The 27359-nt window shown below is 45.9% G+C and overlaps 1 protein-coding gene across 2 annotated transcripts in view; it reads right to left on the reverse strand.

Annotated features, from left to right (window-relative positions):
• CLPB (ClpB family mitochondrial disaggregase) overlaps positions 1-27359 on the reverse strand; it is a 136992-nt gene that overhangs the window by 29638 nt on the left and 79995 nt on the right. For both annotated transcript variants that reach the window (XM_081062572.1, XM_081062571.1), the window contains exon 6: positions 9247-9344. In XM_081062572.1, coding sequence (XP_080918698.1) covers positions 9247-9344 — 98 coding nt within the window. The remainder of the gene's footprint in view (positions 1-9246; positions 9345-27359) is intronic.

Consider the following 27359-nt stretch of genomic DNA (forward strand, 5'->3'; position numbering starts at 1 on the left):
GGAAAGTTAATTCACCTCCCTAAATTTTAGTTTCCTCATCTCCAACATGGGGCCAGTACTCATACCCACCTTGCAGGGTCCTTGTGGGATGCTGGTGAGGATTAAGTCAGATGAAGTATACAAAGCAGCTGGCAGAGTGTCTGGCACACACTGAATGTGTATATAGAGGTGGCATGTGAGAGACCTGGGTGCAGAGCACAGTACCTGGCCCTTGGGAGGCCTTTGAGAAATGCTACTTCCTTTCTCCTTTGCTGCATTTTACTAACTGATTATCTAACCCAGTGCCTTGTTTTTGTATTGGAACCCTCTTAACTAATTTAATCTGCACGGGGCTCCACAGATAAAAAGAGTTGCTCTGGCTTACGCAGAAGCCAGGAGCCAAGTCCAGTTGGATTCCCCACTGCTGGGGGTGGCCTCTGAGGCCCCTGCCCCTAGGAACCCGAGGTCCGCAGGGCACAGTGCCAACACCAAGAGGGTTCTGGGGACGCCTCTACTGTGGCCTATCTCCGCCTGTCAGTTTTCCTCATGTGGCAGAGAATTCCGCCTGTAGGTACTTTCCATCCATTGATCTATGGGGCCTCACAGAACATATTTTTTTCCTCTGCTGCAGGCCAAGCCTAACATGACTTTTTTTGCCACTTTGTTGATTTGGGGATGATCGCTTTGGCCTCCGTAAGTCTCCTCCAGGGAAACATTTCTATTTCCTGTAATTCTTCTTCAGTGTCATGCTTTTAGGTTGTCTTAGAGCTCCTGTTAATTTTCTTGGGCAAGGGCAAAGGGTCCTTGACTTGGATGGGGGTAAACGTGGTGGAAAGATTACACCATGACCTGGCTGGTTTCTCAGGAACTTTCCAAATGGTCCTAAGAAAGATTCAACCTATGGCCTAAATCTGAGCACATCCCGATTTTCCACCAGCTGGGCCCCTACATATCTATTCAGAAAAACTTCTGAAAAGGTATCAGAATTTTGGATAAAAATGTACAGGATACGGGGATTAAACCAGGTAGAAGGTTATTGCTTCATTCTCTTTTCCTATGCTTAGCACAGACTTTGTACTTTAGAAAAAAAAAAGTGTTGAATGAATGACAATTTTAGGCATGAGCTATGAGCTCATGCTTGTGAAAAGCTAGCCAATGGAAGAACCTAGGGAAGGAAAATCCCTGGTCTGTATATATTCTTCTTGAGAAAGACAGAGAATGGGAGAAGACAATTGGTAAAGGTTCCTATGTGGGCTACTGTTTCCGGCTTTTTGAGGAGATGGGGAGGAAGGCTACAGGGATGAAGGTCAAGGCCATGCTTTAAAAAGGTTCCACTATAGGAGAATATAGGCAGGTGACCCAGCCTGCAGCAGAGGGCACTGAGCTGAGAAGCACTTGGAAGAAGCCACCAGGAGAACAGGAGTGGGGAGCAACCATCTTAATAAAAGCCATAGGCAATTAGCTTCAGAAGCCCTCACCTGCAGCCAGCAGCAACCAGCTCCCTGAGCTGCATCTCAGCTGGATAATCATAGCCACTGGTTTCTATCATTCTTGATTTAATATGGCACCCCTCCTGGCTGTGAGTGCATTTACAGGAAAGGGCTGGGAGGCCGAGGCAAAACCTAGTTGGGTTTGCTTGGAGGTGGGTGGCTGGGCTGAATGGCTCTGTGGGGGAGGGTTACAGGGAGAAAAGGTAGGCCAGGCACCCCTACTGTTACCTATCCGTCACGTGGGGTGTCATGAGGGGTCTCAGCTCCCGCTCCCCACAAAAGAAAGCAGGACATGGTGAGGCCAAAAAGGAACACCCACGGAGCCATGGATAGGGGAGTCACACCACTATATTCTCGCTGGCAGCTGGGTTGGAGACACAGGAAACAGGATCCACACGATCTGCTACCTGCCATCCACCTCTCTGCCAACCAACCAACCTCCCTCACTTGCTAGCTGCAATCCGCCGTGCTAATTGCAATCTGCACTTGCTAGCTCAGCCACCATCTTCTTGCTAGCCCCCATTTACTGCTAGCGTAGCCACGGCAGTTATATTAGTGGCCAATGGCTCACTGGTTACAGCTGACGGCCAACTAAACACAGTTGATGGCCATCCAATCACAGTTGATGGCCATTTACTACCTGAGCCAGCACCTTTCCACGTGAGGGTGAGAGCCTGGAAACTGCACTCCTGGCTCTGTCCCCACAGTATCCCTCAGGGAACAGGTCTGATAAAGAACCTGGCAGCGTATTCACTGAAAGGGTGGCTGGAGTGGGGAGTGGTAGGCATACTGAGACCCTGGGCAAGAATTGGATGGGTGTGGGGGAGGGAAGAGAAGAGAGGCCAAGCTATAGTTTGCCTCTCACGGGAGTTCAGGGCCACAGAGCCCACTGGCTGCTCACAGACAGACTCAGATATGCCTCATCCTCCTGACTCCCTGATTCCAACCCCAACTCACATCATAGTCATGGCTTCTACCTGCTCTGAAGCTGGGGATGTCAGAGAGGGCTAGGTGGTGAGGTCAACAAAGGGAGCCAGGGGGCAACAGAGGAGTGATGGAAAGAACCTTGAGTGGGAGGTACTGATGACAAGAGGAGCCGAGGGATGCACAGATCGGAGAGGAGACGGCGCTGGGGGGCTGAGAGAAGCACCCTAGGGACGTGGCAGTCTCTTGAACGAGCTCATCCAGTAGGTATTCCTGTAGAGGAAGGCTGGGCACAGAGCAGGCATCAGTCCCATCAGACTTGGTGACAACTATGTTAGCATCCAAGATTCCATTCTCCTCTCTTCCAGACCATTCTCCCTCTGCCGCCAGAGTGGTATTTTTAACAAATAATTCGGGTCATGTCACTAGTTTGGAAATAGCTGGGTTGACTGGTGAGAGAAGGGTAAGAGGGACAAGCAGTGGCTGAAATGAGCAAATGAATTGTGTTCTTCTCAGTGCATCGTATCAGAAGGCACATGATGCTGCCGTATCGTGTAACTGGTGACGTTAACTTTGATCACCTTGTTAAGGTGCTCTGTGCCAGCTTTCTCCACTATTATTTTCCCTTTTGTAATGAATAAGTATCTTGTGGAGTGAGCCTCTGAGTCTATGTAAATGTCCTGTTACTCCTCAAACTTCTATTCACTAGTTTCATCATCCATTGATGAGTCTTGCCTGATTTGGGATCAGCTGCTCTAATCCTCACAGCCCTATGAAGTTCAGAGTAACTCTTCCCTCACTGTACACACTTAAAGTAAATTAAAGCAAGGTTCCACCGGTAGCAAGTAATAAAGATAGACACTAACCCTTGTCGTCTGATTCCAGCACCTGCACTTTCCACCTTGGAGATAAGAAAAGACGTGCTCCCTGCCTTCAGGGAGTTCTGAGTCTGTTCAGGGAGATGAGACTTAAAACACAAATTTCATATCTCTACTTTTATAGCACAGGGCCACCTAATGAATTTATTGAAAATAAACACCAGAGGGTGTTCTTGCCAGAAATACATAATCTGAGCTGAATTATAAGGAAACGTTCGATAAACCCAAAGCGAGGGACAGTTTATAAATAACCAGTTTGTACTCAATTAGAATGTCAAGGTTATGAAAGACTGAGAAACTGTTACAGATTACAGGAGACTAAAGAGACATGACAACTGAATCCAACTTGGGATCTAGAATTTTCTTTTCTTGTAAACAAATTTACTGGGACAACTGGTAAAATCTGAATAAAATCTGTAGATTAGATAGTATCAATATTAATGCTCTGATTTCGAGGATTGTACTGAGATTTTATAAGAAAATGTTCTTGTGTTTTAGGAAATTCATACAAGTATTTAGGGGTAAAAGGGCATCATGTATATAACTTATTCTTAAATGATTCAGGAAAAGTATATCTCATATATTATTCATGCATATATAAGTAATAAAGCAAGTGTGATCTGGGTGAAGGGGTCATAAGAATTTATTGTACCATTTTTGAAAATTGTAACACCTAGATAAGACGTCAGAGGAGTGTAAATGTCTATTACATTGTTTTGTACACCTGAAACTAATTTAAAAAAAGAGAAAATTATGTAAAAATAAAAGTAAAATGATGTTTACACTTGGGGGATGGAGAGTGACCAGAAGGGAGTATGAGGTGGGCCTATGAGTGAGTGCTTATAATTGTCTATTTCGTGATCAGGTGTGTTTAGTTTGTGAAAATACAGTGAGCTGTATATACTTATGATATGTGCTCATTATACAAGTATATTTCAATAAAAAGTTTTTAAGAAGTTAAAAACAAGGAAAAGAGCAAGCGAAAGCACGGAGCGCTGTGTCTGGCCTATAATAACCCTGTAAAAAAGGTCAGACGGTGTTGCCCTCCCCACAGGGACAAGCACAGCGCCAGGAACACAGCTCACTCAAAATGAGATGAGCAGCAGGAAACAGGCTGGGCGAGGCAGAGAAGGGGTCCTCCTTAACCGAAGCCGGGAGGAACCCAACCCTCTTACCCTCCCATACTTCACCCCTTCCCTCCTGGAAAGACTCCCTCAACTCTGATGGGAGCACCCAGCTCACAGCCTTGAACGCAGGCCCAGGGGAGTACTGCATCCCCAGCTACCCCTGAAGCAAATGAAAAAATACAGAGAGAGGAAATGTGCTTGTGATTCTGTCACTGGGATATGCAAATAAAATATATATGATAGGTCTATCTGCCTAATATTCCTGCCAATTCATTCTCTGGGTGTGATTAAAATGAGCAATAAATTCCTGGTGAGTCTCGGTGGAGAGAGGATCTGGGAGTAGAGACGCGGGCTGGCACCAGCACGTCCCCCTCAGCTGAATATTCATCATGGAATAGCTCCCCATATTTTTGTTTTATCTGCCATCATGTGCACAGAGATATATTTCTACCTCTCCTTCGTCTCTTAGTTAAGACATGAAAATGGTATAAGCTTTAAGTATTAAACTCTCCAGCTAGTGAAATCCTTCAAAGTGAGATCACAGGCTACCTTCTCTACGAAGCCTGCCCTGCTCATTCTGCCTGGAGAAGATCCACGCTTTTGTGGAGCCCCCACAAACTCTGTATGGACCCCTCCTATGGCACAAGTCAGTCTGTGGGTATCGTAATTAGGAGCGCCTGGCCCTCTCCATCCTCCTCTCCAAGACCGCCAACTCAGGGACAGGGGCTGGGCTTCATCCACCTCTCGACCTTCTCAGGGGGCCCAAGGAGGCTTCTGCATACAGAAAATGCTGAGAGAACTGGGCAAACCAGCAGTAAGGAGAAACTTACTTAGGCCACTTAAGGTGACAGATTCTTAGATAAGCCACACATCTGAAAAGGCAGAATGAAATTAAAAATTAGGTTTATGGATAATTTCAAAAAAGGAAAATCATCAAGAAATAATATTAAGAGGAAAAAAAAGCAGATTCCAAATATGACTAGGATCATAACTCAAACAGCTCAGGGCCAAGAAGTACATATAAATGTCTGACAGGCAAGCGCATAATACAGTAGGGAATGGGAGGGCCTGTGGCTCAAGTGTCCACACTTCAATCTCTACGGCATTACGTTCACATTTTAAAAATTCTGGGTTGGCAAAATAAAAAAGGCTGCCAGTTTGAGATCACGAGCATATGTAGCAAGCTATTTCCACAGTTAAAAAAGGCCATCTATATAAATACATATATGTATGTCCAGAAAAGGTAAATATAGTATCATAAGAGATCTCTGATTCACATCTCAATAGTTACTTATACTTGACTTTCTATCAGTCACCTGCTTTCTTTCTTTCAGCTTTAGTTTTCCCATTTGTAAAATGGTAATAATAAGAGCGGCTTCATAGATTTGTTACAGAATTTCAAATATACATATATATTAGAGCACTTGGCATAGTGACTACATACACTAAATAAACGGTACCTACTCTTATTATAAATAATTAAAAATCTTAATAGTTGTTATATGTAGGTAGTAGGGCTAGAACGCTTTTAATTAAGATTCAGCTCAGTTGAAGTCTCTTCCAGGAAGCCTTCCTTGATCTCCCAGGCAGAATTAGAAGGCACTTCTAGGTTGTTGCAGTCCCTGGGCTTCGCTGGGACTGATGACTCAGTGGTGTCACGGTTCACTTGCCTGTCTCCTTGTCAGACTGTGAGCTCCTTGAGTGTTTCACCATCTGTCTTCCCACATAGCCCAGAACCTGGCCTACAGATATCATTCAGAAATATGTCCTGGGTTATCTAATTCTCCTCATTTTACTTTCCAAATTTTCTATAATGGGACAGATGAGCACATACTTGACTACAGAGTGGTAGGTGATGGTGGAAGAGGCTGAGCTGGGTGGAGGGAGATGCTGGACGGATAGGAGTACGATAAGATCAGAGTGGTGGTAACCCATGTCCAGACAAAGAGATGAGGTCTCAGACTGGAGCCATAGCACCCTCCAGGCCTGAGTCATTACATTACAGACATAGGGCCTGAACTCAGGAGTAGCTGCTGCTTACTTACTGGCAGAGGGAGACAGAAACCAGGTCTAAAGCAGTGTTCTTCCCTGGAAACTCTGCCTCACAATTTTGAAGACATAGTTTTTATAGCTTGGGGTGAAACAAGGAGAACAGAAAGAATGGGTGACCACACAGGTGCCAAGCAACGGAAAGAAAGACAATGCTGCTGACATCTAGGGCGAGCTGAGGGGCAGTTCAGCCAGGCAGAATCTGATGGGGTGGTAGAGCAATCAGGTGGAGATGCTCACTGGACAGCTAGACGTACGAGCAGGAAGTCCAGACTGCACGCAGGGATCAAGTGCAGAGAGGCGACCACAGAGAAACAGTCTTCCAATTCAGAGGCTACAGAAGCCCTGGGCTGCCCTAAGTGGCCCTCTAGTCTGTACTGGCAGCCCCTTGCACTGTGCGACAGCTCTGTTAGAGTTTCTCCTTGCAGCTGCCACCCACTGAGCTTGGCTGTGTCCCAGCTTTGCCACTGCGTGAATCTCCTCCCCTCCCACTCACAGCCATTCCTATACCTACATGCACTGTCTCCTCTCCGGGCCAGATGCCCCTATTGCCTTTAGCCTTTTCTCAGGGCACAGTTCCTCTTGCCCCCTTGCTGCCCTCATCTGCACAGATTCTAAGAGCATTGCCCTCTGTGGCCCAGAAGGGTCTGACTGGCACAGAGGAATGCAATCACCATTTCTTCACTTGGGACACAAGCCTTGTACTAATGTGGCCAACATCAAGCCATTCCTTGGGCAGTCAAATTTTGTGAAGTGTCCCTTAGCAGGCCTAACCCCTCCATCTACGCTGGCACGAAGACGCCTGTTCTCTTGCTTTACGTGACCAGGCCAGCGCCTGCCCTATGTCACATCCCCTGACATACCATGGGTACGCTTGGCCAAGTGCAGCACTTGCTCTCAGGGGACAGTAATTAGGCCCGAAAGGGGACATGATGACTGGGGTGCAGTCCCCTAGGTTATCTGAAACATGTGAGGTTATCTGAAACATCCTTAAGGCACCTGGGGAAGCGGACCTGACTTCCAGGGTGGCTCCTAGGGGTAGGAAATCTGAACAAAGGGAGGGAAGAGCTTGCTCTCTGGAATTTTTGCTCTTCCTGATCCTAAGCACCCCTCGGAATGTGCTGTGAAAGCCAGTCCCCCGCAAGACAGTTACTAAGGATCATAAGAAGACAAACTGTGGTTAATGCTGGATACCAAATATTTCCAGTTCTCCCCCTTCTAGACACATGGTAGGATCACTCTTCTTGGTCTCTTTGTGACTGGGCAGGAACATGGATTACTGTGTCCAGTGAATTGTGAGTGGAAGTAGGGGGTTCTACTTCTAGGTTGAGAATTTAACTGCAGATGCAAGATCTTCCAGAACATCCTTTTCCTTCTGGCAAGCAACCAGCAACATTCCAGAGGGTGGCTGGTCTGTCATTTGGGTCCCTGAGTGCTCATAATGAGCCGAGACCCCCCTGTTGGCCCACAATAGACATGCAGCATGAAGCAAAAATACACCTTTGTTGTTTTAAATAACTGAAATTTGGGATCCTTACAGCAGCACAATCTAGTTTATCCCGACTGATACACAGCAATCAGATAGTGAATGGAACCTTTGAAACCATTTAGTCCAATGTTTTCATTTCACAGAGGTAAAACGAGCTTCAATGAGGGGAAGTGCTAGCCCAAGGTCACCTAGTCAGTGAGGGGTGGAGCTGGGATAACAACCCACATCCTGTCTGTCTCAGTCCAGTGACCTAACTGCTCTAACTCAAGAGAGAATATTTGCCACTAGGTGGGACCTGCTACGCTGAATCATCTTAGGGCACTTTAGCCAATTTGCCAACAAGAGACTCCATCATGTTAGAAAGAGCACAAGGCAGAGTCGGAAACCAGGTGTTCCAGTTCCAGTCCTGCCACTGAATCGACTTTGTTCAAGTCTATTAATTTCAGTTTTGACACTAATTTACTCCAGGACCAAAAGCAAGCCACATCATATCCCTGGGCTCCAATTTCCCCTGAAGTAAAACTAATCATTTGATTTAGGTTTCAGAGATTTAAAATATTCGCCCCACAGCAGAGCCTCCCTGGAGGCTGCCCAGGAGGGAAGGGATAGGTCAGGGAAGGAATGGTCCACCTCTCCTTCAGCAGAACAGCTCTATTTTCCTCTGACTTATTTGTTTAGGTTTTGGTAAGATTTCCCATCACTGGACTTGATAATTTCTGAGGTCCCTGTCAGCTCTGAGAGTTGTGATTCTAATTCTTGGATTCTGCCAAATAGTTCCTGAGTTTCAGCTGGGTGGCTGGGAGAAGCAGAAGGCAGCCCTGGTTTTAGGGAGTTCAAAAGTATGGCTGAGAAGATTCAATTAAGATGACGATTTTTTTTGCTCAGACTTTATGCCAGGTTCTCTGGAGTGTGTGTGGAGAGGAGGGGTCAGGAAATGGTTCTAGAGGAGTGATTATAGGAAAGGATGCTTGATGAAGCAATAGAATGCATGAGGTCTGGGGAAATAGCACTTGGGCTGAAGATTTGTCTCACTAGCCCACCTCCTACGAAAAGGAGCTGGAAGGTCCATCTCCTCAAAAACTGAATTTGAAGGTTAATCCTCATAAGCCAGAAGTGGCCCAGGCCTCTTCCTGGTCATGACAGGGACATCTTTCTATTCTTGATGAGACTGGCAGGCAGATTTGTATTTAAACAGACAATAATCACCAAGGAAAAGCGGCCTTTGGTGTGGAGCCTGACGTAATTTAATGAGTGAAAGATTAAATGTGTCATGGAGGGCCCACCGGCCGCCTCCTTCCTCTGAGACTTACCTTGGCCTCAGAAGTCCTCAGAAGCTTCATCACTTCCCCCTCTCTAGCGTAATCCAAGGGTGTGTGTCCCATTTCATTCCTCTGTAGGGGATTGGCTCCTGGCAGGAGGACAAGAGAAGTTGTCAGAGGCTCTATGAGCGATCAGTGGGACCTTCGCCTTCCCTCAGAGGTGGCTTGGGCACTGATTTTAGTGATAGGAATGCTCTTAGACATACGGAGCCACAAAAACCTAAGAGATTGTAGAATGGTGGGAGAAACACGCCAAGCTACTCTGAGAGTTCTTAGTCCTCTCTGACACAAAGGTCAGAGTATTGGGGATCCCACATGTGCAGAAACACACTACTCATACTACTACATACACGTAGATGTCACACACACACAGATATGCTACCATGCACACAGCCAAACACGCTAACAAGTATACCAAACACAGATTAGTATACCCCAACACCAGTGCATTAGTCATGAAAATACTCCTATTAAGAAACTCATTTGCGTAAGATGAATATTCATTCATAAAAATCATAAAAAGGCTCCTTTCTAAAGCACAGAATATCCCAAACAACAATGAAAAGGACCCCCTTTCTGCTCTCTGCACCCCCACTTAATGCTCTTTCGCCTCTGGCATTTCCTGCCTACCAGAGTCAGCTGAGTTCTCCGGAAGGGTGTGGCCCTCCCCAGTTACCCAGCTGTGCCAGCCAGCCCCACAGCTGGGTGCTCTTACCAATGCTAGCTGTGGGTAAGTGTGTGTATATGGGCAGGCTTTCCTCCAATCATTAATTCCTGTGATTTGAGGGCAAAATTTTAAGTATGACAAAAAGAAGGGGCCTGCAGGGGACCATGAATCTCCCTTCACTCTGTTAAGTATCGGCAGCCCATGAGCCTGTATAAGGTGGTTACTGTGTGCAAAGGCTGGCAGTCATGGAGGGAAGGCCACTCTGACCCCCATGCTGTCCGACTCTCCTTTCCAAAGCTCAGGTCTGAGCACCTCACGCTCCTCTTCAAAAACTGTCCATTCCATTCAACTTAGCAAAGCTGGAAAGAGTGGGGCTTGGGGACACAGACAAATCAGATCTGGCCCTGCTCCAAAGGCACTGCTCTCAAGGCAGGAAGAGAAACACATAAGAAACCTGTGCCTTGAACACAGCAGATGCTCAACTGTGTGTTAAATGGAGCATTCCTTGCTCTTTCTTAGGTAAGTGTTGTGTAGAAGTAAAGGGCTGAGATGCAGTCCCTGCCACAGGATGTAATGTTCTGGCTGGGGACATGAAATACACAGGCAAGTCTGCGTCAGTGCGGGGCCTGGGGGGAGGTGGCGGTGCTGGTGTGCCTGTGTCCAGTCATTGCTTGTTGATGGATAGTAAAAATCAGCGTTTCTCAATCCCAGACGTGGGAACATTTATATCGTGATATAAAACCATTCCTATGGAAGCTCTCTGCTTCTTAAAGTCCTAGAAACTAATCAACAATAGCAAACATTTATTAAGCACTTACATGTGACTGTCGGCCTAGGCTGCAGGAAGAGGTGGGAGGAGGAGGGGAAGAGGGCAGAGGGCAGGAAGTATGATCCAGGCCAAGGAGACTCAGAAGCAGTAAGAAAAAATTAATACTTTTATATACAATCCTATTTTCTAATAGGAATTTGCTATAAAATATTACGACATATAATTTTTAATTGAGATACAATCCACATGCCTTTTAAAGTATACAGTTTAGTGGTTTTAAATATATTTACAAGGTCGTACAATCATCACCACTATCTAATTCCAGATAATTTCCATCATCTCAAAAAGAAACCCCATAACCATTATCAGAGACTACCTATTCCCCGTTCCCCTGCAACCCCAGCAACCACTGTCTACTATCTGTCTCTATAGATATGCCTATACTTTATATCTCATATAAATGGTATCACACAATATGTGGGCCTTTTGTGTCTGGCTTCTTTCACTTAGCGTAATGTTTTCAAGGTTCATCTATGTTATAGCATGTGTTGTTCATGCTATAACAAGAATGTAGCCTGTACTTCATTCCTTCTTATGGCTGAATAATATTCCGTTGTGTGGATGTACCATGTTTCGTTGATCCACTCATCAGCGGATGGACATTTGGGTTGTTTGCCCCTTTGGCCATTATGAATCATGTGGCTGTGAACGTCTGTGTACAAGTCTTTATGTGGACGTAGGATTTCATGTCTCTTGGATAGAGAGCTAGAAATGGTGATGATAATAGCTGCTGGTATTTACTAAGCACTTACTGTATGCCAGGCTCTGTGCTCTGCACTTCATATCCATGATTATATCACTTAATCCTTACAACCATCCTGAAGGGCAGGATTAAGGTTCCCATGCTACAGACATGGAAACTGGGCTCAGAGAAGTGAAATAATTAGCCTAAGGTCACAAAGCTGGGAATTTCCTTGGATCAGAAGTCAAAACCATCCCAGGTTTTCTTAACTCCAATTCTCCCTATGCCCACCACGGTGGCCATGACATTCCCCTGGTGAAAAACCCTCCAGTGACTTTTCACTGCTTACAGGATAAAGTACAACCTCCCTCGTAAGCAGGGAGTCTATGTTCTTCCTAACTAGCAGGCAGGTCCTCAGAGGCTCAGCTAGAGCCTCATTGTTTCTTTCAATTCTGTTGGTTCTTACTGGGCACTTTGTATGTGCAGGGCCCTGTAAGCAGGGTGATGGGGGACAGGCAAAGTCAAGGAATAGTTTTTTTTTTATTTCTTCACTACTCTGTTGCAACTGATACCTTGGCCATTTTGCTCCTTTGAGTTCTATAAAACCACTTTTTCAGGTTTTCCTCACCCCCGTGACTATTCCTTCTCTGTCTCTTCTTCGGGCTCCTCGTCCTGTCTTTAAGATGATGTGCTACCTAGAGTTCGAGTCTAGGCACAATTGTAGCTCTTCAGAAGCTAATGGGGATGAGAGATGACCTCAGGCTGAGTGTGACCAGTGTCTGAAGGAGCGGCAGACAGTACTGTCGGGCTCAGGAAAGAACACAGTGCCAGGGGCTTGTTCACCTGGCCTGGCCATCCCAGACCACCCGTTCTCTCTGGTTCTCAGCACTGAGGGGCGGAGGGCTGAGGGCCAGTAGCAGACGGCAACCTCCCCTCTCCCCAGAGCTCCTGGACCACAGCTAGGGCAGAAAGGGAACTATAATTAATCAGTGGAAAGGCCTCTCCTTTCTTTGGCAGCCTCAAGGGGAGCTCTGTCACTAGATACGGGCTGGAACACAGGTGATCAGGTAGAGACCTCTAGAAGGGAAAGAAAAGAGGAGCAAAGAGAAGAGAAATAGATAAGTAAGAGAGAGAAAAGGAGGGGGAAGAGAAAGAGAAGGTAAGCGAGGAAAACAGTGGGAGAACTGAGGATGAGATTAACCGCTTCAAACAAGTGCTGTCAGTGATCTATATTTGCTTACAGAATGAAAAATGTGTGCCATAAACATTGGCCACTGAGTAATTTCTAGTAGGAGTTGTGTCACTTCTCATAAAGGATGGGATGGGGACAGGTAGGACATGTCTGCACCGGGGCCAGCAGCACAGGGACGCCTTTGAAAGCAGTGCTGGGCCTGTCTCCAGCCCAGGAGACTCTCAGCCAGGCTCCACCTCAGCCACTTGTGAGGGGGAAGCCAGCTGGGTTCCCCAACGTTCTGGAGCCTCAGGGTAGCAGGTCTGCTCCCACTTTAGGAAGAAGGCTGAGACGGGGGGCACCATGGATAATGTCCATCTAATATTAGCCCCCAGCCCCCATACCCTTGCTCTGATGTTCTGACTTGACTAATTGCTGTAATAATTGATAGAACCTGACTTCTACAACTGATCGATTTCACCTCCACGACCAACGGCCACAAACCATTACACTTCAATAAATAACCACGCTGGGCCTCACCCGCCTGCCCTCTCTGGGGGCATCAGGATGGCCCGTGCCCTGGCCTGACCTCCCCTTGCCTCCCACCCGGGGCCCCTCCAGGCCGAGCAGCTGGTCTAGAGGGTCAGGCCTCTGGGAGCAAGTGAGAGGGCTGGACGAAGGTGAGGAGTGCTAATAGCAGGCCATCCGTCACCTCCCACTGGCTGTCTGGGGCTGGGCCAACACCTGGAGCCCCCCAGGCAGTGTCGTGCGGGACCCTCCCCTCCGCTCCCTGCTCCACATTAGTGTGTCCCAGCTTATAATATTTGATAAATAGCAGACTGGCTTCCTGGCAGCACTGCTGCGGCTGCGCCTGCCCGCTACAGCTGTGGAAGGTCACTCATTGGGGAAATATGTTTCTGTCAGTGGTATTGAAAAAAGTTTAGTGGAGTGACAGGCCTCAATTTTTCAAATTTTATTAACTCCATTCTCTTAACCATTTGTCTTGAATTCCTTCAGATTCTGGGGGCTGTCAATAGGGCTGAGGCCAGGAAAGTAGGATGTGGGCTGGGGGTGGTCCTGGTTGGTGCTAGTGGCTGGCGTGGGTCTCGTCACCCAGGACAAGGTAAAGCACTGGAAATGGTGTTGGTGAGAGAAGGCCTGGCTCACCGGCACCCAGGAAGCCCACGGCTCTTCTCTGGGACAGTGCCTGCCTTTGGTTTGACACAATCATAGATTTTCTGACAGCAAAAAGACTTTTATTAACTCCCCTCTACTACTACATCCAAAACAGGTGGTCACCCTGGCCTCCCTGAATGTGCCCAGAACCCAGACCTAACTAAGCTCATGGCCCTTCAAGAGGTTTCCTCCACTAAACTAGGGAAGATCCTTTTCGTACAGGCTCTAACCTCTCTCTCTCTTCAACCCCACTCCCAACTTGGTCTTCCAGCAAATACCTGTTATCTTTTACGATCCAGTTGAGGCTTCTCCTTTAGGAAAGCTACCTTGTCTCCCCCCATCCCAGGTTTGATACCATCCTTCACGCTCCTACCGGCCCTTCTGCTTCTGTCTTACCGCACTGATCACTCTGTGTTAAAACAGTCTGTCTCCATCCAAGCCTGAGAACTCTTGGGACCATGTCTGACCCATTGCTAGGTACTCGCTCCCCAGCACAGGGCCTGGCAAACAACAGGTGTTCAGTAAGATGTACCAAACGAATGGACGTTTTACAGGTGTTATCTTCCGAGGGCACACACAGCATGGCTATTCTTTCTGCCCCAGAAGAGCCTTCTGACAATCAGTGTGTGACCATGTTGTCTAGTTCTCGTACGCCAAAGTCCCCAGTCTCTTTGCAGGTCCTAGATACCTCTCTGCCTGGGTGGCAGATTAAGTCAGGTCAGAGCCTAACATTCTCTATGCTCTGTGGGTAGGAAGTGGAGAGGAAGCAGTTGGAGAGAGAGGCCCACTTGCCCTTTCTGGGGAGAGTGCTGAAATTAGGGTGCGGTGGGGTGGGATTCAGATCTCAGAGCTGGTAGGAACAGCTTACAAACGGGGTGGAGTGGGGGAGGAGGCCTGTTACTCCCTCCTCCCTTGACACTACCCAGTTGGCCTTTTGCCTACCTCTGTGAATATCTAAGGAGATAATGTGTATTAAAAGGGCTTAAAAAACACACAACAGTAACTGCCCTATACAAATGTTAGGCTATTATTGTCAATAATATTGACATGTCACCCCCTGTAGCTCTGTCAGCTCCTCACCCACTCTGTCTCCCCACCCCGCACCGTCCTATCAGCCGTACTGGCCTTCCAGCGATCCAGCTCTCCCACCACTGCAGTTTCCACGACCCACCCCTCCCCTTACATTCATCTGGCTCCCAGCCCTGTAAGAGAGCACTGGATTGGGGGTCAGTGGGGATTACCATTCCCTGGCTGTGTGATCCGGGGCACTTGTTTCGCCTCTCTGATCGTAATGATTGCTTCCCTGTCTACCTCTAGGGGTTTTATTTGGACTGAATAAGATAAAAAATTCAAAAATGATTGAAAAAAGGGGTATACAGGCTGTACAATGTTCTTTATAACTTTCACATTCACTCTTCCTTTCCATTTTGACTGCTAGCTCCTTTCCCCCTTTCCTCCTTATTTTCACTATTTCAACAGTTTGCTTACTATCTCCAATTAGAAGTTTTTGTTGATTATAAAGGAAACCTTTCCCATGATCAGAGGCGTGGAGCGAGCTATTCTTCGTGGTTATGAGGTCCCACCAAGAAAGCAGTCAGAGAGAGACAAGGACCCATCACATCAGAGAAGCTGTGCACCTGCCCCGTTCCCACACCCATGCCCACATTGTTGTCTGGGCCACTCCTCGGCCTGGAACCCCACCACTTGTCTCCGTTTACCTGTTCTTCTAGCCCGCTTCTCCGGCAAGCCTCCCCACCCGGCCAGCTCTCAGTGTTCTCCTCCTGTCCCTGGCCTCCTGCTGGCCTCCTTGCTCCCTCTCTTTCCTGGGACTCCCTCCCGGGTCACAGCTAGTCTGTATGTGGCTCCTTAGGTCAGAGACAAACCAATCCCCTCTGGATTCCCGGAGTCTGAAGGTGAGAGAGAGGAGCCCTGTCCAGATGCAGCAGGAAGCACAGCAGAGCTGGGAATTCAGCCCGGTGTCCTGACAGCTTATCCTGAGCTTCTCCCACAGACCACACGCCCTACTGAGCACTCTCAATACGCGTACATACAGGTACATGTGCACCTGCAGACATGCCTCCCCCGAGGCCAAGAACCTTTACTGAGCACTGTATGTGCTATACCCTGTGCTGACTACTTCCATGTATTTAATTCTTAACAATTTGGTGAAGAAAGCAGGAGAGGTATTATTTTTTTTCCATTTTACAGATGATTTAGCTGAGTCTGGCGGAAGAGCAGGGTGAACGGATATGGGCTAACATTTACTGGCTATGAGGCCTCTATACACAGAGTCTGAATTATTCATCATAAAAAGACGGAGAAAACAGAGGCTCAGAAAGCTGAAATAATTTGCCCATGGTCACATAGCAGATGAATAGTAAAGAGGGGATTTATTATACTATTCTCTCTTTTGTAAATGTTTGGAATTTTACATAATAAAAAGTTGTTTCTGTTTTTGAAAAGAAGCCAGGTCTAGTTTTCCACTACACAGTGCTACCTTCCAAAGGCTTAATGACTCAAAAAAAGGGAAAAATCATCTTTTTTCTTCCCTCCAGTGTGTTCAGATGCTCCAAAACGAAGGTAGTGGGGTTTCTAGAGGTAGATTTTGGTTAGACAGCTTTGTAGAAAACGGGGCTCCTTTTCCTCCCATTCAGGGCGGGCCGCCCTGTCTTGGGGCCAAGTGAATGGTGACCCACATACACTGACCTCCCAGAAGGTCATGCGGAAGTCCTAACTCCCAGTGGACATAGCAGGGTGGGATACCTTGCCTTCAGGGAGGTAGATTTCTAAAGGTCACGGAACAGAGAGTTACTGCCTCATGGCTGGATCCAGTCATTCCACTAAAACCCATTGAACATTGAGGCTGGGCCATGGGCTGGGCACACAGTGGAACCAGACTGGTTCTTGAACTTGGGCAGAACCCAGACTGGTGGGAGACAGCCAGGGACAGAAACAATAATACAATGTGGTGTAGGGGGATAAGGAGAGGCGGACGATGAACTCCCTCCCCCCACCACAGGGAGCCACACGCTATGTGACTGGGGAAATGGGAAACCACAGCACCAGCTGGAGAAGAGAAGAATGTTCTACACTGAGCCTTAGCTAAGGAAAAAAGGATGGAGAAGCCTGGGGAAGGGCAGGGTGGAGCCCAAGGTCATGGGGACTGTGAGCTAGAAGCCTTCCAGTCCAGGGGTGGGTCTACTGATCGACTGATCGATCAATCGATCCATCAATTGAAAAGTGAAGACTGTTCTAGAAAGAGTGATCAAGACAGAAAAGAGCCTTGTGAGAATAATGGTTTAAGGAACTGGAGGTTTAGGCTGCAGAAAAGAGAATTCAGGAGAACATGCCTGCATTTTCAGGTACCTGAAGGGCCACCGTATGGACTAGCGATTAGTTAGATTCATTCTACATAAGCCCAATGATAAAATTAAGACCCTTGGAAGCAGATTTTGGCTGAATATAAGAAACTGCTAACCATCAGAACATCCAAAGATAGGATGTGAGCAGTCTTAGGAGCACACGAGTCCCCCAGCACTGGAAGTGTTCAAGCACTCAGTGGACAACCACTTGGTAGGTCTACTACTTACACATCAGTTTACAGAGATTTTTCAAGATTGTTAACTTGTGTTTGTTCATTCACTCAAAGATGCCTCAGCACAGGGAAGGCTGGCTTCAGCTTAGTTTAAATCAAAGAGTTCCTATGGAAATTCAGACACATATTTGGCCACTAAAGGCCATAAAAAGTTTAATCCAGGCCAAACCACTTGCTTAAACCATCTATTGGCTACGGGAATAGAAGTGTGCACTGAAACACAATTTATGATTTTTTTGTGTGCATGATAGTTTGCTCTTGCAGTCCGAATCTAGTCTTTGGCTGGGACTTGTTTATGTACCTACAGATTGTCTTACAAGTGGCTGTGGTGTCAGGGTGAAGTGATTTAGCCAGCAGGGCTCCCCAACTCCCCATTTCTTACCCACCCTATGGGGACTGCTTCCGCACAGACATAAACATGCTCCTGCCGTTACCTTATTGCACTCGTCACATGGGGAGGCTAGAAGGCTTGATTCAGGGATATGATTGGATTTTAAATCCCAGTCTCACAGGATTTTAATTACTGGTCTGGGGCAGCAGGGATAGGCGCTGGCTGCCTTTGGATGGAGGAGGTCGATACGCCACTCCACAACTTATTGAGCCACAATGCCTGCAGACTCTATTGCTCTATTTAATCATCTTTTGCAAAATTTACAGTGGAACAGGAGAGATCAATACGGAATTTATCACATTCTCTTGTAAATCTGAGCCAGGAAAGAGTTCTAGGCAGTTTGTTACTGAGTGGGAGGGAACACGTCTGTGTACAGCTGGGTGTTAGGAGAGGAGACGAGATCCATACTTCTCGGCTCGAGCTACAGATGCTCAGCCAGTCCCTCTTAAGCCTGGAGGCAAGTTCAATGGAAGAACACGGATTCATTCATTCATTCCGTCAGCCAGCCACCATTTCTGCGCACCTATTTTATGCCAGCCCCTGGACAGGCACTGGGGACACAGACTGGAATCCTGCTCCTGAGGTTACCCTCACAGATACACCACAGTGGCTTTGCTACTTACCAGCAGTGCAACTTGGCAAGTTGCTTAACAGCCTAGTGCATTTGTTTATGTCAGTAATAAGAATATCAAACTCGGACTTATTTTAAGTATTAAAAGATTAAAGCCTTAGTACAGAGCTTGATAAGAACTCAATAAATGATAGCTATTGTTATTTTTACTACAATTACCATTATTAAGCATTCCTTCCTACAGAGCGTCTCACCAATGGTATATGTGCAGAACTGTGGTATTGAGCAATGTTAACAGCAGCCCCACGCAGCAGACGGAAGGGAGACTGTGGTGGCCTTCTACAGGTTAGAGACCTGGCCAGGGCTACTGGCTGCAGAATCAGAGGAACAGGGGGCACAGGATATGTGAGGAGGAGATAAATGTTAAACTGTTTTTTTGAAGTTTCAATTGTAATCTTTAAAACAATAAAATAGCCTCCCAAAATTGCTGTGGGGGAACAGAGTGAGAAGTGATTCCTTATGTGGGAAAATCAGGGAAAGTTACACAGTAGAGACATAAATGAGTTGGTTCTTGAAGACGAAGCAAAAGCTTGGTGTAGGTGGAGAAGTGGGGAAAGGGCATCCCAGGTAGAGAAAGGAGAATGAGCCAAGTTTTTGGAGGCAGAAAAAACTCCAGGCTAGGGAGTGAGCAGCTGAGTGGGCCTGTGGCAATGACTATTCCTGGTGTCCCCAGGCCCACCTGGAGAAAGGACGGCAGAAGATTCATGGTGGGCTTCAGAGACTGACATGCTGGGTTAGACATCTGGGTTCATCTATAGACATTGGGAACTGCTGAAGGTTTTCAAACAGAGGAGTGGCAGGGTTTTGTGAGCTAGAGGCTTGTGTGAAGGGGAGCCTGAAGACAGGCACACCAACAAGGCTGTTACACTGGTCCAGATGAGAGTGCTGAAGTCTGAACTGGGGTAGTGGGGACAGAGGAGAGAGAATGGACTTGAGAAAAAATTCTAAGAAAGACGGGCTTGGTGGAAAGTGAGGGCGAAGTCATCAGACTTACATCTAATCCATTCTTGTTTGGGTCATCAGTAGATTCACTAAACAGGGCATATGGAAGAAACTCTGAGGAAGGCTGGGTTATCTTTGACACACTGAGTATGTGATGTCTACAGAATATTAAGCATCAGCAGACTACTGGAGACAGGAAAATGCCTGGTTTGTTTTAAGACAAATATGCAGGCTAATCTAGGTAGAAAAGAGGTGGGACAAAAGCATGGAAATGAATGTTCAAATATACTTCATATACAGAGTTAGGTGGGGAAAAGAGCAAAAGCAAAAACTGCCAAGGATTTCTGTTCAATGCAAACCTAATGTAAGGGTTTTGTAGAGGCGGGATAATGCTCTGAATAGTATGTGACACAGGCATTGCAAGTATGGAGGTTGTCAGCTCATTTTCATGTTGGGCAAGTTCCTGGAAGTTGTAGGCTTTCGAGAGGCCAGCCCCATTTCTCCCTTTCCCCACAATCCAGCATAGACTACCCCCAGAGGTGGCAGCAGGAGCTTCTATGACCAGAAAGCAGCTGGGAGCAATTATCAGTGGGGAGGGAAAGGCTCTGGATAAAGCAGAGTTCAAAGTGGACTATAATAAGAGCCTGGGTCCCTGGGCTTCTGCACCCCCCCCCCCGCCCCCGCAAGTGACAGCTGAGACCAAGGCAGGCGAGCCTGGGGTCTGGGCTGAATTTAGCAGTCATAATTACACTGCTGACGTCTGGGGCAGAACCACAGTCTCTGCAGAAGGCGACAGCTTTTGTTCATACACTGAAAACACATCATCTTCAAACATGCTAATCTCATGTCTGCTTCCATCTAACAACATTGAAGGGAGGCTGAGGAAAGGGCACACAATGCCCACACATCTGGCTAATTCAGTTACAAGGCCAATCAATCTTGATGGGTTGTCCATAAAACACCAAGCACCCCAAAGGACTGAGCTGACCAGATGTTTAAGCTTCTGTTGACCAGTCCTAGCCTAATGTCCATAGCAGGGAAGAGGGGTTATCAAGAGATGGCTTACGCCTCCACTCACACGTCTATTCCCAAAGCTACGTAAAGCCTTCTGCTTGGAGGAGAAGTACATTAAAGTGGCCGAGCCAGGCTCATTGGAAGTATACTCAAATATACAGACTTTCACTCAGACCTACGAAGGACAGGAGGCCTAATTTACAGTTGGCTTTGAGAACACTTGCAGAAACAGAAACTAATGAAACAGTTTTGCTAATTGTACTTCTCGGTATAGACAGAATCAAGAGTGGCGAGGGGTATATTTAACTGTGATATTAAATGCCACAGGCTCTAGTTCTGGCCATAGGAACCATTCATGTGCTGATGTCTTCTTTTCAACCCCCAACAAGGCTGAAGGAATTACTTATCTCCCTCATAAAATTGTTGCTTAAAATAAACAAATAAATAAATAACCAGAGGCCCCTGCCAAGAAGGACTCTTCCAATGAACACCAGGCAAGTCACCAAAAACAAAATAAAAGTGGAAAGGAGTGGGAGATTCGGAGAAAGGAGAGGACTGGGAGTAGACTTGGAGTCCACAGCAAGAGGACCATTTTTCACCCAGCGCTTCTTGCTGGTGCTAGTGATTCCATTTTTCTCGAGAGTGCTTTTCCCTAATTAATTCTAAGGACTTTACCATGTTTGTCTCAGTGTTGTGGCTGCACCACAAACCAGATAAATGGACTTGGGTGAAGGAAAACTCTAACTTTTTAGAAAGTGGTGTGAGAGAAGCACAGGTGAAAAATGAGGTCATGGTTGTCATATCCTGTGCTCAGTACCTGGCATTCAGTAGGAGTTTAATAAATATTTGCTGCCTGAATAACTATGCCCCCGTGAAGAGGCAGATGGGCTCTCTGTTCCTTCAATTTGTCAGGAGAGGCCTCCTATCATCCCTGGCAATACTGCTGGGCAATATCACTCAGAGACCTGGAGAATCTTCTCTCGGCCTGAATGAGCAGGAAGGACGTGTTGGGGGGTCAGGCTGTGAACCTCAGTCCCACTCCTGGCAACCTCCTCTTCTCTTTGCTCATGGCTGAGCAGTCAGTACTACTGGCCAACCCTGTTTCCTTTTGATTCTGGTCTACCCAGGTTTCCATTATACACAAAACCTATGACTTTGTCTCCTTTGCAGGTTTCTATTCCTTCTTCTGTCCCAAGTTTTAGGTGACACTAAAGGCGGAGTCCTCACCTCCCCCCTTCCTGTATGTATGCTCCTTTAAAAAACAGTTCCAATTTGTACAGTTTAAACCATCCCAGTGGTTTTCGCAATACTGACTGTGTATTAGGATTATATGGGAAGTGTTAAAACCCTACCAATCCAAAATGGGAGAAAATACTGGGCAAAGAAAAATGGGCAAAAGACATGAATAGACTATTCATAAAAAGAGATCTAAAATGGCTCTTAAACATATGAAATGATGTTTAACTTCACTCACAATAAGAGAATCAAACTAAAACTACAGTGAGATATCATATCTCACCTATCAGACTGCAAAAATCCAAAAGCTTGACAATACACTGTGTTGGAGAGATTGTGAGAAAACACTTTTATACAGTGCTAGTGGGAATGCAAAATGGAACAACTTCTATTCACAGTATCTAGCCAAAGGACATATGCAGTTACACTTTGACCCAGCAATGCCACTTCTAGGACTTTCTGGTAATCACACCTCCAACATTCCCAAAATATACATATAAGGTTATTCAACGTATCATGATTAGTAATTGCAAAATATTCGAAATCTCAAAGTCCAAGCCTAGGATATACAGCACATACAAACAATGGAGTACTATGTAGCTGTAAAAAAATATAAAAAGAAAGAATGAAGATCACTGTGAACTGATAAAGCGATGTCTAAGAAACATGGTTAAGAAAAATGAAAACCGCACAAGAGTATATATACTAGGCTACCTTTTGTGTAGGAAAGGGAACCAAGAAAACACATATATTTGCTTACACAAAGGAACACAAGAAGGATAAACCAGAAAACAACAAAACTGGTTAATCATCAGGGGTCCGGTCTCATTGCACGGAACAGAAAAAAGCGGAAAGGGATACAGGAGGAAGTCTTACTTCTCTGAGGATAAGCTTCCTGTAGTTTTTAGTAACAATGTTCTACAGATTCAAACAACAAAATTAAAACAAGGATAGATAGGTAGGGGAGAAAAACTCTAAAACTGAAAGCAAACTGAAAAATTAACCCAACTCTATTTCAAATGAGTAACATAAACACACCGAAGGGATAAGAAAACACCCAAGTAGTTTATGGACCTAGAATTTGAGTATTTACCCTTAGCCTTGGATGGAGTAAAAAGACAAGGACTGCAAACAAATCTTGACCTGAACTCTTTTTAGAAGGTTTGCTTTCTCCAGTGGTACAGCTGAAGAAAGCTGAAGCTTTTTTAAGTGTATCGTAATAGGATTAGGCAAATGAGTAAATGCATCAGTGCTGTTTGCAGCCAGCATTCTCACTATGGAAGGGACGTAATATGGAATGTGTGAAGACAGGAAAGAACACTGTAGGGATGGACTGGAATGGGAGGCAGTAGTGCTCAGGATTTCTGAAACATGTATGTGCACATGTATATCCATGTGTGTCCATGTATACCCACGTATGTGATGGATGTGTATGCACGTGCGTATATGCCTATGTATATCTCTTGGCTTTGTCAACAGAAGGCGTAATGAGCATACCTGGTACTCAGGTTTCAGCCTAATACAAATGCCCACTAAAAAGTCTTAGGGATCTCAGAGAAATGGCTGATTCCAGGGCAGCAGCAAGGTAGATACAAGATAAGACTGACACACCTTGTTCAAAAATATGAAAGTGCTTAAAAAGAAAAAAGATGGGGAGGGCCATGCCACACTGGCCAAATATGAGAGCATTTTAGCACCTCCATAACAAAGGACAGTAAAGAATTACAGAACGTTAAAGCAAGAGTATTTATGGGCACATATTGATCATAACTCAACGGGAGAAGAGTTCTTGCTTACCACAGGACGCCAGGTGCTCACGATCACCGTGGAGGGAGTGCTGTAGAGTTGGAAAATATGTAAAATACCCACTTTCCAACCGTTACATACAGACTGGTTCAGGAAAGAATCATCAATAGATGCTGAGTCCAGGGAGAAATTTTGATGAGAAGCAGGATATTTGCACGATCTAAAAATGTCTCCCCACAGACTGTTTATTAATTTCAAGGGAAAAAGTAGTAACAATACAGTGGAGAAACTGGACAATACTTGGGTTGGAGAAAGGGGGCGGTGGGAGTAAGACTTTTCACTGAAAACCCTTTTGAATTTCATACTGTGTTGTATTAATTATTCCAAAACAGGGAAATAAAATTCCATGTTATAAAATATCTCTAAGAGTGTGGTAGGCAGAATAATGCGGACCCCCGCCCCCACCCAATGATATCCACGCTTTAATTCCTGGAACCTGTGAATTTAGTAAATTACTCGGCAAATGGGAATTACAGCTGCAGACAGAATTAAGTTTGTTCAGCAGCTGATTCTGAGATGGGAAGATTACCTTGGATTATCTAGGAGGACCCAACGTAATCACAAGGGTCCTTATAAGTGAAAGAGGGAAGCAGAAAAGTCAGTGTCAGAGTGATGAAATATGACAGACTTCACTGACTACTGCTGGCTTGACGATGGAAGGGAGCTATGAGGCAAGGAATGTGGGCAGCCTCGAGAAGCTGGGAAAGGCAAAAACAGACAAACAAACCAAAAAACAAACCAAACAAAACCAGATTCTCTCTGAGTCTCCAAACAGGAATGCAACTCTGCAGACACCTTGAGTTTAGTGCAGTGAGAGCCATTTCAGATTTACCTCCAGAACTGTAAGATAATAAATTTGGGTTGTTTTAAGCCACTAAATTTGTGATAATCTGTTTACAGCAGCAACGGACAGGATACATAAGGGAAGTTACAATGTTTGCCTGTGAGGACGACACGGGATATGGAAGGGAGATCTCCGTTCCATTACATATCCTCCATACTACTCGAAATTTTTATCTTGTACATTTTTAAAGTAAAAATGACTAAAGTCACTAAACAAACAACAGACAGTCACTTCAGGATCTCTCTACTGACTTCAACGTTAAATGCAAGTCGTCTGGCTCATCCCCAAGGCCCTCCACACTCCAGCTCCCCTACCCACAATCCAGCAGGTGGCCAGGCCCTTCCAGGTATAATGAGTAAGGCTCATTTCTGTTGTTGCTTTCCTCCTCCCCTCTGCTGGTTTGAATTCTCCCTATCCTTCGGGGTCTGCCTCCAGTGCCCCTCCAGGAAGTCTTCTATAATGCCAACACTGATCTTTCTCCTCCCCATCCACTACACTTGCCTATTCTGGCCTTTGCCTACGTTTAATTTAGAGTCCTATTACCTACCATCCAGAGCTGTTCTCAGTGTGCTTTGTGTATGGGCCTTTTCACCAAACTAGTACACTACACTGTGCAGTCTGAAGGGCCTGTATCATTTTTATTTCCCACAATGCCTATTGCTCATTAATAAATTAACTTATTCAACATATATTCACTGAGCACCTATCATGTACTAAGGGTAGTGCAAGGTGCTGGGAATATAAGCACTGAAGATGCAGACCCTACCGTCAGGGAACACGTTATGTTGTGAAGGAGAGATCTATTAATCAAACAGCCAAATAACTACATGTGGTAAGTGCGATAAAGAAATTACACAGGATCCTTTAAGAGCATACATCAGAAACCTAGAAGAGCGTTGCTGGTGGTCAGCTGCAGGAAATAATTAATAGTTGCTGAATAAGTATGAATACTTGGATTTGCAATTAGATAAATCAGAGGGCAATTATTCTGTCAGAATCACACAATATGAAAATGGAAGGGAGCTTTGAGATGGCAGTCTAGTTATCTAATTTTACAGATGGGGAAACTGAGTCTCAGGGAGGGGGAAGGACTTGCTCAAGGTCCCACAGCAAGGCTGAGTTTGTGCCAGATGGCGTGACCTCGAGGCAGCACCTCCGACCACACCAGGGTCATTACTTCAAGGGAGTCTCTGAAGGAGTCCTGAAGTGCAAGCTCCTTCTTCTGCTACATTAAAAAGTTCATTTCACAAATGATCTTCAGGAAGAAGTTTGTGGTACAAGCCCAGAGAAAGCGTCTCTGCTATGTCCCTGCCAGGACACTGCCTGGCCTCTGTGTAGAGGAAGAGAGCACACGAATGCTAGAAACGATTCCTTCTGAGAAGGGACCTGGAATGGGCCTTTGCTGCTATGTGCAGGCTCTGGCCTTCACACTGATGTTCCCCTTCTGAAAGCTGCATTGTTGCCCTTCCTCTGTGCATTCTGCCCGAGAACACATGCTCTGGAGGGGCATGAATGGGCTAGCAAAGGGCAGCTGGCCCCGCCTTGGGAAATCTGAATCCTACAGCTCTGCAGGCCCAGTGCAGGTGGAGGAGAGCACAGGATGCAGAAGAGACCTGGCCCAGCTGATGCTGACCTCTCCGTCACCCAGGGGAGCCTTGGCTTCCAGCTGCCACTGTTGGCGGCGATGAGGTCATGCCGGATACCAGCCAGGCTCATCTGAGGACTGTTTGGAGCCGATTAAAGCCTTGATGAAATGAGGGTGCCTGGATGGCAAGTGGCTCTGGAGAACTTGGGCTCTGGTGACCAGGCACTCATCTCTAACTCAACCATGCAGTGACTCCTGTGTATCCACAGAATCTGGGATACAGAAATACCTTTCACTGGGGGTTAGCAAGGACAGTTCTTTCTGCACCGGGCAAAGGGCTGATTAGGCCAAGGGCAGGACTCAAGGTCACTGAGGGCACCCCAATGTATCACATGGATTGCAGTTACAATACCACCGAACCTCCCTTCCCCACAGTGCCTCAAATGTACTGCTGGGTCCCTTTGGGTGACTAAAGACCACCCCTCTGTACAGGATTTTCTAAAGTTAAGTGATAGGCTAATATCTATAGGTCTCAACGTATATGTCATGTGCTCAGGAAGACTTCCCTCACCCTCTTCAGACTAGATTAGGGCCCCATTACTCTCATGGTACCCTCTACTCTTCCTTAACAATACTTGTCTCAATGGTACTTAGCTAGTAATTTTGTAATTATTTGCCTAATGTCTATACTGCCAGACTTTAAGCTTCACAAGGATGGGGAGTGCAATAAACACTTGTTAAAGTAATAACAGGAAATCAATAAAAAGACCGGTATGGAAAAGAGAAAGTTTTACAAGTACATTTTAAATAGTATTCCTTTTTTTTTAAGTTCAAGGATTCTTTATTCAAAGTTGAAAAATGTATCATACTGCATTATTGCAAAAATTCACTGGTATAAAACACGTTGCAGCTGGTGAGAGGGCAATAAAAAGTTGGTTTTTAAATTTATTACTATAAATTATTCTTACAGTACTTTGCAAATTCAGAAATGGAGACTTTTATATACAACAGAGGGGGTCCTCTCAGCTGCCACCTTAGCTATGAGGGCAGTCAAGTCCTCTCGGCTTTTGGGCCTGCAACCAGTCACCCTTCCAAGCCAATCTTTTCTGGTTTTGAGTGGCAGGGAGGATTTTCTTTCTTTCTTTTCTTTTTTTAACAACCTTACTTGAGATATAATTTACATACCATAAAGCTCATCCACTTCAAGTACACAAATTAATGTTTTTTAATGTACTTACAGAATTGTACAATCATCACCGTAATCTAATTTTAGAATATTTTCATCACCCCCAAAAGAAATCTTGTGCCCACTAGCAGTCACTCCCCATCCTTCCAATAGACAACTGCTGGCATGGAGAGTTTTTAGCTCTGTATCCAAATAGGAGGAGACCCTCAGCATCCAATTATCTGAAACAATTTCTTCATCATATAGATGAAAAAAGTGATGGCAGAGAGGGGCCGTGATCTGCCAAAGGCCCTATAGGGATGAGACAGTGGCAGAGCTGGGGCAGGTCATGGTCCCCAATGCCTGCCTC

Source organism: Rhinolophus hipposideros (genome assembly GCF_964194185.1).
Source record: "Rhinolophus hipposideros genome assembly, chromosome: 10".
In the NCBI taxonomy this organism is placed as follows: Eukaryota; Metazoa; Chordata; class Mammalia; order Chiroptera; family Rhinolophidae; genus Rhinolophus; species Rhinolophus hipposideros.